Below are 14386 nucleotides of genomic sequence, written 5' to 3'. Positions count from 1 at the left end.
AAGAGACGCAGGTTCTGGTCCAGGCTCTCGTCATCTCACGCCTAGACTACTGCAACTCCCTCCTGGCTGGTCTACCTGCATGTGCCATCCGACCTCTGCAGCTCATCCAGAATGCAGCGGCTCGTCTGGTCTTCAACCTTCCTAAATGTTCCCACACCACGCCGCTCCTCCGCTCCCTTCACTGGCTTCCAGTAACTGCTAGAATCCACTTCAAGACACTGGTACTTGCGTACCATGCTGTGAATGGATCTGGCCCTTCCTACATCCAGGACATGGTTAAACCGTACACCCCAGCACGTGCACTCCGCTCTGCATCAGCCAAACAGCTCGCTGCACCCGCACTGCGAGGGGGACCCAAGTTCCCATCAGCAAAAACACGTGGGTTTGCTATCCTGGCTCCAAAATGGTGGAATGAGCTCCCCATTGAAATCAGGACAGCAGAAAGCTTACACATCTTCTTCAGACTGAAAACTCATCTCTTTGGACTCCACTTCCAGAGATAGAATTACTAACAAAGCACTTATATACTAATAAAGGGCTGGCTTTCTAAAGCCAGTTGAGCAGCACTTGAAATGTTTGGCTCTATGAAACCTGATGTACTTATATGATTCTGTTTTCTTCAAGTTTGTATCTTGTTGGTCGAATGCACTTATTGTAAGTCGCTTTGGATAAAAGCCTCAGCTAAATGTAATGTGATTTAATATATGACTGGTTACTTCCTGTAAAGCAGCTGAGAGCTGTGGCAGGCAGTCTAGTGTTTTCAGAGAAGATATGATGTAAAGCATGAGATCAGGACTCTGAAGCTGACTCAAAGAACAAACACTTATTTAAACTGGATCTCAAACTGTTGGATTGTGTTCATCCCTACAGGATCCGAAGAGGAGAGACGATCAGAGCCAAGATCCAGAAGAGCTGTGAGTACTGAAACCATGTCCTCCATTCATCCAGATATTCTACATTACATCTGATCTCAAAAGGTCTTTATAGAACAACAACAATACATTTGTATTCAATCAGCTCTATTCAATCATTTTGGCTGCTAATGTTTCCCTTTGTTCAAGTTTAATTATTATTTCTGTGTCACCTCTTCTCTCCATCAGGTGACTCCGATGTGGAACAGGAAGTGAAGACAGACAGAAAGGTGAGAGAGGAGCAGTTGAACAGAGAGAAGTGTATTTATTTCACCACTGAATTCAAAGTTAGGGCTGTCGAGTTAAACGCTATAACGCTCGCAATTGATGGAATGATTCAGGTATTCGATGAGTCAAGAATATTTCTATTTAATTAGTGTTTGTTTCTTTTTTTAATGGGAGGTGTGCCTGAGAGTATTACATATCACCAAGTTGATTCAATACATTTATATGACGCTGCCATTTAAAATATCTGGACCCCGACGAAATGGGAAATATTCCTACTGGCTGGTACTTCTGTTCTGTGATTGGCTGGTAATACTGTTCTGTGATTGGCTGGTAATACTGTGCTGTGATTGGCTGGTAATACTGTGCTGTGATTGGCTGGTAATACTGTGCTGTGATTGGCTGGTAATACTGTGCTGTGATTGGCTGGCAATACTGCGCTGTGAGTGTAAATGAACTCACATGATCCAGACTAATTTGCATTTTTCAAATACTAAATAAATAACTTTGTTTGTTCCAGGCTCCTGAATCCTTCTCACCTGAACACACAACTGGATCTCCATACAGGTAATGCTATACCATGACCAAACATTATTTAAACACATTCAAAATATATATTTATTTGATTGTGTTTAATTTCATGTCTTTCACCTTGAGGTATTGCATCCAATCTCTTTCTAACAGACATGAATAAATGAATGCCTCTGTGTTTAGGATTGTTTTCTTGGACCAGTCTAGATCCTCGCTGGATAGATATTTTGTTAACTTAATGAAAGTTTGTGTACGCACACATCCTGATGCATGTGGACACATCTTCAGTGATGTTCCTGTAATCATCAGGTGTTTCAGATCTTTCATCAAACCTTCCTCCAGGTCAGACTCCAGCTGGATGAACACCTGTCAGTCAGAACACAGGCCAGTGAAGGCTTGGTGTAGTAACCTGTCCCCTGTGAGTCTACAGGTTCTGGTGTCCTGGTCCAGGTATGTTCCAGTGTGCTTCGACTGGCCTGGTGTTCGTCATGGCTCAGGAGGCGGAGCTTCGGTACAGGACGGTCCCTTGGGAGGAGAGCCTCCTCCAATCAGCTGGCAAGCAGGCAGCAGGGCCGCTGTTCGACGTGAAGAGTTCTGATGAAGCTGCCGTCTGCCAGCTCCACCTGCCACACAGTGAGACAGAGGATGGTAAAGACATCTAGTACTAACACAAATACACTTGTATAATGTTTCTGTGGAACCTTTTAATATCCACTACTGTTCAAAGGTTATGAAGCAGCTTTATTAAAGTAGTTTAACAAAGATAACAACGGTATAATTCAGACACCAAATGTATTCTTTATATTCAAATAGTTTTGTCCCCAAAAGAAGGAAACGTCCATTCAGTGGATGTGTTGCATGACATGATGGATCATTATTGAAGCAGACGATGCAATGCAGCTCTAAATACTGAGTTGGATTGTCTTTGGTCCCTCTGCAGTCTCTTCACTGTAATATTAAAGAGATTTAAACTGTGATCCAGTCCATAGCATGCTCAGCTGCTAACAGTGCTAACTCAACGCTAACTCTCTGTTACTGTTGTGATGCTAAGCTAGCAGTTTGATTCATTCTTACTTTGTTATCCATCTGTTGCTCTTTCTGCTCTTTACATTGTCAGTCTGGCTGAAGCATGAACAAAACAAAACAACAGACAACAACATTTATAAATGAGACTTTCTACGCCCTGAAAGCTTTAGAAAACTCTTCACACATCTAGAGAATCACTCAGACATGAGACCGGACTCAGTCGAGCTGTTCTGAAAAACAACTCAGCGTTCTTATAAATACAAATATAACGAATAAAGTTTATGCATAACAGTAAATGCTCCCATCAGAAAGATCACAGGGGACAGAACAATAATGAAACATTAGAATAAAGGTGGAGGATATAAACTGGAACATCCCAGTGAGGCTCCAAAGTGAATGACATTAGATGAACATTAGCTCTGAGCTAAAGTGGTGTGACATTGAATATGATGAAGCTGTTTCAAAGCAACAGATGACCAGCTCTTTGCTCCACAGCGCTGCTCCTGGACGGCCTGTTGTCTGTCGTCCACATCACTGATGAAGGCCTGAGCATCCTGGAGCCGCTGGAGGTCACACCCACTCACGTGGTGGTGAAGGTGCCTCACCTCTCTTCCTTTGGCCTCATCATCGATACATTGAAGAGGCTTCTAAAGCGGCGGATAAAAGGCAAAATTCTTCTGTTCCTACGACCCCCGGGCCGAGAGGAGCAGATACTGGATGTACTCCTGCTGCAGAACAACGTCCCGAAGGAGGAGGTAAAGTCAGATACATGCTCACTGTCAGACCAAACACTTTTTTTAACCACAGATGTTTCCACAGAGAGAGTAAGATCTATCTGAACTGAATCCTCATGGTTGTGGTTATTCTGGATTCTCTCTCAGCTTGTACTTCGGTCTGCCAGTGTCACTTGTGATACATAAGGCATATATGGTAGACACAGTACAAAACTGAAGGCTTCCTGAGATGGATCACGTGATCTCATCCTTTCCTTTGGACGTTCAGGCAGCAGGCTTTTGTGTTTCAAAGACCTATGTGATCAGTATTATATATTCAACATCTCAATAACAGTATTCCTCAATAGCTTATATCCAATAATTAAAAGAACTATTTCAAATGTCCCGATACAGAGAGGAGTGATATATCATTCATATGTTTGTAATTGATTGTATATCTCATCACTCTGCAGAGCAGGTCAGTCACCATTTGTTGTTTTTAGATCTTTAAATGAATGTTCCCTGACTGTGAGAGCAGGAACTAAAGTGATCAGAATGTCTTGTTACTAAAGGTTGCTGTCAAACAAGGAAGTGCTGTGCACGTCAAGATCTCCTCCCGCTGTGAGCTGGACATTGATCACAGTTACAGTGTGCACTGTGAACCTGAGGGCTTCCTCATTCAGCCTGAGGTGAGTCACTGATACTGCTCTGATGAAACACGTTGATCATTAACACACATTTATCTGCATGTGGATTCACAATCAGGAAAGAAACTGATACGCTTTAACTTCTGCTTCTGCTTTTCAGGATGAAAGATTTGATTCAGGTTTTGGACCAGATTACGATCCGACATTTGAAGTTTTCCTGACGACGAGCACAGAGAGAGTGGTTCTGAAGGTGAAAGACCAACGTGGAAATGAAATCTGGAAACGGCGCGTGCCACTGGAAGGTAAAGACTCGTCCTGAGCTCAGAGCCAGTGACAGACTAGAGAACTCTAAAGCTCCATCTCATAGCCTTCTCTATTAAGGCTCCATGGCAGCGCATCAAACACACAACCTGTGATAGTCCTAAACTAATACAAACTAGTGTGGTGGTGAAACAGCGTGGCATCATGGGAGTTGTAGTCTTCATCTTCTCATGGTTAAGTGGATACTCCGCCATTACAGGAGACCGTGATGAACGTACTGTTACCTTGATTAAAATGACACGTCTCCCTGAACCCTTTGGGATAATATACGTTCTGTCACGTTCTTAGTTGGGTGTGTCTGGTGGTGGGTGTTTTGCTGTTCTCCTTGTCATGTTCTCCTCCCTGTGTATTGTCTGGTCCCTCTCCCTGTGTTTTCCTCTCTGTCCTTAGTTTCTCTGGTGTGTCTAATTTCCTGATTGTGTTCACCTGTTTCCCTCGTGTGTCTCCTGTGCTCATCAGCGTCAGCCCCCCCCCCCTGATTGTTCCCACCTGTCTTGTTATCCTGTGTTTAAATTCCCCTGTCTCCCAGTGTTCAGGGTCAGTTGGTCTTGTCTCTTGCCATGGTCAGGTCTATGCTCTTGAAAAGGTTTGGTTCCTCACTGCGTGAGCGCTTTCATTTTGTTCTCTATTTTTGTCATCTCAAACTTGAGAGTTGATAGTGACCTTTTTTTGTTGCTATTGCTGTTTTTTGGAAAAATAAAGTATCTTAACAATACTTTACCTCTGTCTCCCGGGTCGGGCAATTGGGTCCTACATCCTGAGTGTCTGAGTTCTTAACAGAACGAACTAAACATTATGGACCCAGCCGACCCAAGAACGCTTCACGCCGCTCTGTCAGCACAAGGCGAGAAGGTTGATCACCACGGGGAACAGCTGGGCACAGCCGCCCAGGGAATAAAAGAGCTGAGAGGACGCCAGGCAGAGATTCAGGAAAACATCTCTACACAGATGCAACAACTGGCTGCACAGATGAATCGTTTGTTCACTCACCTACAGACTGCTCCAGTACCGGCCCCAGCAGCCATGGTCCCGACTCCAGTTTCGGCTCCAGTACTGGCTCTTCGGCCGATGCCAGCTTCCTGTGTCCTGTCGGCTTACCGACCGTCTCAAGTCTCCTCTCAAGTCTCCTCTCGAGTCTCCTCTCGAGTCCCCTCTCGAGTCTCCTCTCGAGTCCCCTGTCAAGTTCCTTCTCAAGTTCCCTCTGGAGTCCTTTTTCAAATCATCTCTCGAGTGCCCTATCAAGTCACCTCTCAAGTCACCTCTCAAGTCTCCTCTCGAGTTCCCTCTCGAGTCTCCTCTCAAGTTCCCTCTCAAGTCCCTACCCAATGTCCTGGTCCGTTGGCGGTTCCGCTGGGGGTCCTGCCAACTCCATGACCTGTCCCGTTGGGGGTCCCGTCGACTACTCTCCTGCCAGGGGTCCTGCCAATCCTTTGTTCTGTGCCATTGGAGGTCCAGCCAACACCTGATCCTGTCCCGTTGGGGGCCCCGCCGATACCTGCTCCGCAGAGTTTCCTGCCAACACCGTGTCCTGTCCTGCAATTGGGTCCTACATCCTAAGTGTCTGAGTTCTTAACACATACATAACTCAACAAAACATGAATAACATAGGTGTATTAGTTTTTAGACATTTTAATGAGGAAATGATACACATTATAACTGTGACTGTTGGTTATTCATTACAAGTATTTTCCCTGTTTATCTACCAGATCCAAGGCGGCAATTATCCCAGAGTAATGTCCCAGCAGAGAGCAGAGTCCCAGCAGAGAGCAGAGTCCCTGGAGAGAGCAGAGTCCCAGCAGAGAGCAGAGTCCCTGCAGAGACCAGAGTCCCAGCAGAGACCAGAGACCCATCAGAGAGCAGAGACCCATCAGAGAGCAGAGACCCAGCAGAGACCAGAGTCCCTGCAGAGACCAGAGACCCAGCAGAGACCAGAGTCCCAGCAGAGACCAGAGACCCAGCAGAGACCAGAGTCCCAGCAGAGACCAGAGACCCATCAGAGAGCAGAGTCCCTGCAGAGACCAGAGACCCAGCAGAGACCAGAGTCCCAGCAGAGACCAGAGACCCTGCAGAGACCAGAGACCCAGCAGAGACCAGAGACCCAGCAGAGACCAGAGACCCAGCAGAGACCAGAGACCCAGCAGAGACCAGAGACCCAGCAGAGACCAGAGACCCAGCAGAGACCAGAGTCCCAGCAGACCAGTGGCTGTTCTCAGTTCGGACAGAGCTCATTCAAAGAGTGTCTCAACCTGTCCTGAACGACCTTCTGGATAAACTCCTTGAGTCTGAGGTGATCAGTGAATCTGAAATGGAGTCAGCCAGAACCAAATCCCGAAATGACGGAGCACGGGTTGGAGCACGAGAGGTGGTGGACGCGGTGCGAAGAAAAGGATCTGCAGCCAGCAGGGTTCTGATCAACGCTCTCCGAGAGCTGGACCACCTTCTTTACGAAGAGCTCCACTCGAGCTGAAGCAAGACCTGGTGGAGTGTGTAACAGTTGAAGTCTAGTCCTGTGTTTAGTTGCCTGTAACTAGGGCTACTCTCCTTCTCTCGTTTCTCCTGAGAGCAGCTCCCCGGGCTTGTTCTCATTTTACCAGTTGATACTGACTTCTGGGTCAGATTTGGGTTTTTGGGGCCTTTGGTACCTCGGCGTGCGATTGGGAGTTCTGTTTGTTTTGTGTGATCAAACTGCAAAGACCTGTACCTGGTGGGGACTGCAAGTATAATATCCTTAGATGGTGAAGTAAACCTACGTGGCAATAGTGAACAACCTTTTTCCCAAAGTATAACGAACACAAGTCCATGCTTTGGATGTCCTTTAACCTGACTGTTCTTTCACCTGCACTATTTCTATTCAAATCTATCGTGCTCTGTTTCATTGCACTATTTGTATTGTTGTGTTATTACTGTATTTGTTGTCTCATGTCCTTTATATAATATGTTGCACTGTTGGAGCTCGGGACCTAAGATGTTCATTACCATAACTACACTGTAGCTGCTGTGCACATGATAATATAACCATTGAGTCTGAATGGGGACATCTGCTGGTGTACTCTTGGTATTGCATACACGTAGACGGCATAAAAGAAACGTACAAATATAAATGAACTTTGCTGTTAACATTTAATGTTCTTCAAATTTAACTCGAGAAGCCGCATTGGATATTTTAGTGCTAACAGTGAGTGGTGCAAAAAATGTCGTATTTCTGTGTTGGTCCCTGAAGGCAGCATCTCCCTGCTCCATCTTGCTCAGCTCAGGAATCCATGAATTGGTCAAATAAATCTTAGTCTTATGAGCGTCCCAGGTCCTCTACAGTCTGCACTGCTTCTTCCAATGTAAGAATAAATCAGCAAACTTCATGTATTTGTATTTTATTGAAAAACAAAAAAGGAAACCCTACAGAGAACGGGCACCGAGATGTAATCCTGTTCACTGATGATCTGCAGAGCTGGGCGTCATTGATCCACTTCAGCGAGGTGGTGATGGATGATTGAAATGTTAACGAGCCCCGCTTCAGTTTATCTGATTCACAGAACTCACACTAAACAACAGCTGTTTCATCCACTGCGTGAAAGAAGGGCGGCTAATCCAACGAACCAAACCACCCTTTACTAAAGCAACCAGCGAGTATCTGTTTCACCATAAAGAATCTAACTCCGAACAGCAAGGAGCAGATCATTCACTTCAAGCAAGTCAGAGCACAGTTACTGCTGCTGGATCAGAGGTTTAACATCCATGTTCTTGTAGATATGACTGTGTCTTACAAAGGATGCCCACGCAGAACAAGATGTATATTTCAATCCTCTAAGCTCTTCATATTTATCATTCAAACCTAAGACTCATCAAACATCTTAAAGAACTGAAACTAATAACTGAAGCAGGAAAAGCATTTAGAGTTTACAGTGAAGTATAGAGACAGCAGCTGCTCACACACACAGCCTGGATAAACACTGGGCTGCAGTCCAATAGTCCAAAAATCAGCTCCTATTGTCTATTCCTTGACCTCTGTGTGAAATGTCACAGGGTTAAGGAATAGTGGATAGGAGAATACAAAAGGACTTAGGAGAAGAGACTGCGGTGCTTTGAGAATCTTACTGCACTTTCACTATCAAACGTATTTATGATTTCGCTCTTTAGGAAGAGTTATTGACAATGCTGTATTCTCTCTCGAGCTTCATATGGAGCCAGAATTGGGTCAATATTCTAGCGCGGAAAACAAGCTACTCACGAGCAAAGAATTTGCCAAATTTGGGATTTGGATATTCCCTGCAGACTCGCGGCCTCCCCTTTAAGAGCGACGGCGCTCCGGAGATGAGTAACTGAGGCGTGACGCCGGCGGCCGAGGAGGAGAGACTCAACGTGCCAGAACAAGTCTCTGTGTGTTTTACTGTTACTCACCATTCCTTTACATGGGCGTCTGCATTGGCTCAGAAACTACTGAAGAGACTTCACTTTTATTACATGTGTTCACAGATTTCACATCATGGAGTCCTGTAGTGAACCCTGAGATTTTCAGGACCCCAAAGTGTTAGGATAGAAATGTACAGCAGGGTCTCCAGCACATAGAAACTGCCGGATGCTAGGCTGCTTATGTTGGGACATTTGAACAATTAGCATGAGTTGAGTTAATTAGCATTACAGCCTGGGACAATAGTTTAATAAAACTGATTTGGACAATTTGGGAGTGATTTTAGGGGACGCTGAGTTAATTTCTGACATTTTCAAGATCATAAATGGCAGGTTTAACCAGATAGTGCCTATATGTGTAGTCCATGTGGACTGATCTGGATAGATTTTGAAGGTTTAGGGGACTCTGGATCATTTGGATTGGACCGATTGGCATGAATCGCCTTGACTAGCATTATAGCCTATGTGGACAATATTTCAAAAAGCGCAGATTTGGACAGTTGTGCCGTGGTTTTGGGGGTTATTGAGGATGCTGAATCCATTTTCCATCAGGGTCGTAAATGGCAGTTTGAACCAGAAAATGCCAATATTTGTACACTCTGTGGACTGATCTGACTAATGTTGGAACGAGTTGATAGCTTTAGTGGACTCTGGATCATGTGGATCAGACAGATTCTTATTTATCTGAAAATAATTATCCACAGTAATAATGTCCATCTTGTGCTCTCTATGATCACAACACTACTCATGGTAGTCGAAATCAGCCCACAGAGAAATACGGCCGCTTTCTGTTTAAAAATGTCATTTTTCAGCCCGGAATAGATTCAGCATCCTCAATAACGCCCAAACCCACTAAACTGTCCAAATCAGCCATTTCTGAACTATTGTCCACATAGGCTATAATGCTAATACATGCTAATTAACCCAATTTATGCTAATTGGCTAATTGCCCAAATGATGCAGGTTAGCATCCGGCAGTTTCTATGTGCTGGAGACCCTACGATACATTTCTCACAACATGGGGTACTCAACATGTCAGGGTTCACTAAGCTGGCAACTAGACTATAAATGTATTAAGTTAGTAGAAAGCTATAACACTAAGTTTAAATAAAAAATATCAGGTTCAACTTTAATATTATTGCTTCCAACTAGCCTAATACCGTCATGTGACATTTGATGAAATGATACATTTAATTGAAGTTTCAGTTTCTTCAGTGCAGTGTAGATCTACAATGAGAATCTGAAGTCCCAGGCGCCTCCAATAACACAACATGAATATATATCAGACATAAAAGCAACAATGGAAACAGTGCAGGAAGAAACAGAGTAGCAACGTGCAGCTGAGGCAGGAGAAGTTAAACATGTTAAATAGAACAACAGGAGGCTCCGACCTGATATTTATTTTGTCAGATGTTCTCCTGTTTTTATAATAGCTATATTTTTAAAGGAAAAACAAAACCACTAAATATTCTGCTTTTGTCCATTTTTTGGAGCGGAGTGTATCTGCCAATCATCGCTCCATCATTCAAAGTTCAGATTTATAATACAGACTGTAACTGTTTGGCACACTAGTTTGCGGGCTGATTTCTTTTAGGGACAATTTCTATTTTGGTTGTATTTTGAGATCTCAGGTATTTCTTTTCTTTGGGCCACAGATTGACACTGATAGACATTTTAAACAGACCTGTGATTCATTTTGAAAACATTTTCTTCCATTATCAGAAACATCTTATTTCATTTTTATTTTATACATTCTGTGAGTAGTTGTATTTTCTCTGATCTATATGTTTTGATGTAAGAATACACAATTATTCTCTATGTTCATAAGTTGTGGTCCTGTGAGTCATTGTGATAGCTGGAGGTCTTAACTTGTTCATAGAGTTCACTAAACCAATATCCTAAACACACCTGGATTAGAGTTAACCTTTATGGTGCATTTTGGGTTTGGGGTACCTTAGAGATTTAGACACTATAGATACTAAACTCATGATTGACATAATATATCGCCTTCCACCAGGGAAGGTTCCTTAAAGGATTAAACATGAACCTGTTCAGCTGGTAATGAAACAAAAGGAGGAGCTGCAGACAGGTGAGGGCGTTCAGGTGAGAATATGAAGTGAGACTGCCAGACGCCATTTGACACTTCAACAACAGGGTGAGTGTTAACACCAGGATCTGCTTTTTAACACACTCTGTTAAACTGTATGTGAGAACATTATGTGTTCATAAATATATATATTATTTAGAGTCCAATGAGACCTCTTCAAATGTTAGGAACTCTTTTTATTTCCTGGTTTTTGAGCCTTCAGAGTTTCATAACATGTGACAGGGGAGTGGCCCGTCTGAAGTCTGACTGATTTAGTGTGTTTTAACCAAGTTTATGATTGAAACAAGTGAGTTATGATATATTATATATGTGTGTGTGTGTGTGTGTGTGTGTGTGAGTGTGTGTGTGTGTGTGAGTGTGAGTGTGTGTGTGTGTGAGTGTGTGTGTGTGTGTGTGTGTGTGTGTGTGTGTGTGTGTGTGTGTGTGAGTGTGTGTGTGTGTGAGTGTGTATGTGTGTGTGTGTGTGTGTGTGTGTGTGTGTGTGTGTGTGTGTGTGTGTGTGTGTGTGTGTGTGTGTGTGTGTGTGTGTGTGTGTGTGTGTGTGTGTGTGTGTGTGTGTGTGTGTGTGTGTGTGTGTCTGGTGTGTGTGTGTGTGTGCCTGTGTGTGTGTGTGTGTGTGTGTGTGTGTGTGAGTGTGTGTGTGTGTGTGTGAGTGTGTGTGTGTGTGTGTGAGTGTGTATGTGTGTGTGTGTGTGTGTGTGTGTGTGTGTGTGTGTGTGTGTGTGTGTGTGTGTGTGTGTCTGGTGTGTGTGTGTGTGTGCCTGTGTGTGTGTGTGTGTGTGTGTGTGTGTGTGTGTGTGTGTGTGTGTGTGTGTGTGTGTGTGTGTGTGTCTGGTGTGTGTGTGTGTGTGCCTGTGTGTGTGTGTGTGTGTGTGTGTGTGTGTGTGTGTGTGTGTGTGTGTCTGGTGTGTGTGTGTGTGTGCCTGTGTGTGTGTGTGTGTGTGTGTGTGTGTGTGTGTGTGTGTGTGTGTGTCTGGTGTGTGTGTGTGTGTGCCTGTGTGTGTGTGTGTGTGTGTGTGTGTGTGTGTGTGTGTGTGTGTGTGTGTGTGTGTGTGTGTCTCCAGTGTTGCTGGGTTATCTCTCAGAGGATGAGAGGATGAGTGATTTCAAAGATGAGGAAGAGGACAAGTCTCCAGTCTCCAGCTGGCAGTCTCTGAAGAGTGAGCGGTCTACAGAGGACCCTCCAGACCTCAGAGATGAACCCGGACCCTCGGACACAAAGTAAGAGTTTCTACTGTAATCTGACCTGAAGAGGATCAGCTTTGTTTTCTGATTATTAAACTGTTCTTTAGTAATGTCATGTGTGCAGTAGAGTACAGGAAGCTAACATTATTTAAGGACATTTCAAGATGCAATTGCATTATCAATGTCAGTGGCATTAAATGGTTTTAAATTGCTAAAATACTGATAAAATAGATACAATCTGTTCTTCAAACTAAACATATCGTCCAAGACATGAATGAACTACTTGGGCATGTTTATGATATGTATTTTTAAGATGTTAATAGTAGTGATAACCTGGTGAGCTGGTTGCGTTTAGCATTAGCAGATATAACAGAGTTTTGAGAGATCACATGTAGAGTCAATACAAAGACCCAGATCCGTGCCTGGCAACACCAAGGAAGTGAAGATGTTAAATTCATGTCACCTGCGTATTCGTGCAGCGTGACACATTTCAACTTGAGTGTAAAGTTAGTGACGCTCTGTTTCAAAAACCTGTCAGTGTGGAGCAGTGGTGAGCTGTGGCTTTTATACCTAGGCCCTCTGACCCCCTCAAAAAATAAATAAATAAATAAAGAAGAGTTATTACGTTTCAGCGGAATATCGAAACAGGGCCCAGGGCTTGGGCCTCAGAAAACTTCCCCCAAGGCCTCCAAGCTCTCAATACCTCGTTTCTTCTTCTCCACTCTTCTTTATAGTCTTCTTCCTCCTCCCTCTCTTCATCAGGTCATCCCCCTTTCTCTCTTTGAGTCAGAAGGAGGTCACAACTGTTCAACTTCTAATTATTGAACATTAAAAAATGTAAGGTTTCAAAATTAAACAAATACAAACTTATAGTCATGATATGTAATTTTAAAGAGAAGGAATATGAACACATTTCATGAAAGCAGAACACATTGTCAATGTCATGTTTTAGAATCAAGTTATTTTCTTTAAACATTTCAATATCATATATGCAAACTTTATACTTTAATTCATTAACAGAGATTTCATTTATTAACAGAGACAATAAGGGCAGCTCGTCTCTACGATTCGCTGGCCCATTCGCTGTGCGTAGGTCGCCTGCACCCTGTGCCACATTGTCTTCATACCCGCCGTAACCGCTCCCAAGGTGTCAAAAACCACAAGCGCCTTCTCTGCATGGTAGCTGGAACTTCTACGCTTTTATTGCACCATCTAGAATGTGTGTGTGTATAGAAAAAAGTTCAGAATGTTCTATCTAGTTTCACATGCATGGTTTCATATGCCTGAAACAACCAGAAGGAAACATGCATCCTTTCCAGTCACAGACAATTTAGCATCTTTTTATCAATGGTAAGCTAAATAGAGGTAGGTGAGGTAAAGGTCAGGTCTGACACGGCCACTTACACAGCAGAAATGTCAACAAAATAAACACCTATCTTGACAAGGCACTCACAGAACAATTATGGAATTAAGTCGGCACGGCGAACCACATTGAAAATGACTTTGGCCTACCTTTGATGATCAAATCACTTAACCTGTTGAGCCCCACGGACCCGCCGAAGGGGCCGAAACCACAACATCTGCAAGCAACAGTGTCGGAGGGCTTCTTAAGATTTAATAAACTATGAATGTTTCATATCCATGTAACGGGAAGAAACACATCTAACTGATGTTATGAACTATTGTTGGCAAAAAAAAACTCAAGACTAACGCTGAGCCTCTGAATTAGCCCTGAGCGAAAAAATGCAAAACGCCGTTAGCACAGAACTCACGGTATAAAACCCTTATACTTATCGTAAATGCAAATCCAACCCATCGATTAGCATCGTGAGATTACACAGATTCGATAGGTATCTGTATCATCACTCCGTGATCAAAACTCACGACATGAGAAACAAAAATAGACATCACAACACGTGGCATTAGGTAGCAAACATGGCACATTTCTTACCTTAGCTGTTATTCTGATCAAAAGTTGTGTTCTATGGCATTAAAACAATAAAAACGCTGCTGAAGTTAATCCATAGGTTAATCAAAATGTGTCTGTGTCCCTTTGAAATGATTTCTGATAATCCATAAGCAATAAACCTGCTTGTCAGAGCGTAAATTAGGTTTCGCTTTGGGCAAACTGCGTGCGCATAGCTCTCATTTCTCAATCGTAACGTGTGGTGTGTATGTGGAAATTCCCCTTTGATTCTATTTGCTCTAACGGTTCATAAGAGATGTCAATCATCAAAATCGACCAATGGGTTCCAGAGAAACGGCAAATACGCCCATTTCCACCCAAATCACCCCAGAGGTGGAGTTTCTTTTGCT

The 14386-nt window shown here is 43.5% G+C and overlaps 2 protein-coding genes across 3 annotated transcripts in view; both read left to right on the top strand.

Moving 5' to 3' along the window:
• Positions 1-14386, top strand: part of LOC307039381 (uncharacterized protein) — an 82637-nt gene that overhangs the window by 34569 nt on the left and 33682 nt on the right. Inside the window, exon 2 of the mRNA XM_079681389.1 lies at positions 11950-12106. Coding sequence (XP_079537515.1) covers positions 11982-12106 — 125 coding nt within the window. The 5' untranslated portion in view covers positions 11950-11981. The remainder of the gene's footprint in view (positions 1-11949; positions 12107-14386) is intronic.
• Positions 1496-7730, top strand: LOC307039384 (uncharacterized protein). 2 transcript variants are annotated; one of them, XM_079681394.1, is made up of 6 exons: positions 1496-1703; positions 2098-2315; positions 3189-3448; positions 3979-4095; positions 4214-4355; positions 6081-7730. In XM_079681394.1, exons 2-6 carry the CDS (start codon positions 2120-2122, stop codon positions 6839-6841), a joined length of 1476 nt encoding a protein of 491 aa, XP_079537520.1. In that variant the 5' UTR covers positions 1496-1703; positions 2098-2119; the 3' UTR covers positions 6842-7730. The 2 variants fall into 2 exon arrangements, with proteins under 2 accessions (XP_079537520.1, XP_079537521.1); XM_079681395.1 differs by having other exon boundaries at positions 1496-2315.

The sequence above is a fragment of the Notothenia rossii genome (assembly GCF_949606895.1).
Source record: "Notothenia rossii genome assembly, chromosome: 5".
Lineage (NCBI taxonomy): Eukaryota > Metazoa > Chordata > Actinopteri > Perciformes > Nototheniidae > Notothenia > Notothenia rossii.
Note: the sequence above shows the minus strand (reverse complement) of the source record. Positions and strands in the feature narration are given on the sequence as shown.

Excerpts from the sequence above, each read along its gene's own strand:
- LOC307039384 (XM_079681394.1), top strand. The coding sequence starts at position 2,120 with ATGTTCCAGTGTGCTTCGACTGGCCTGGTGTTCGTCATGGCTCAGGAG. Across the intron at positions 2,316-3,188 it reads ACACAGTGAGACAGAGGATG|CGCTGCTCCTGGACGGCCTG; the intron begins GTAAAGACATCT and ends TTTGCTCCACAG. Across the intron at positions 3,449-3,978 it reads ACAACGTCCCGAAGGAGGAG|GTTGCTGTCAAACAAGGAAG; the intron begins GTAAAGTCAGAT and ends TTGTTACTAAAG.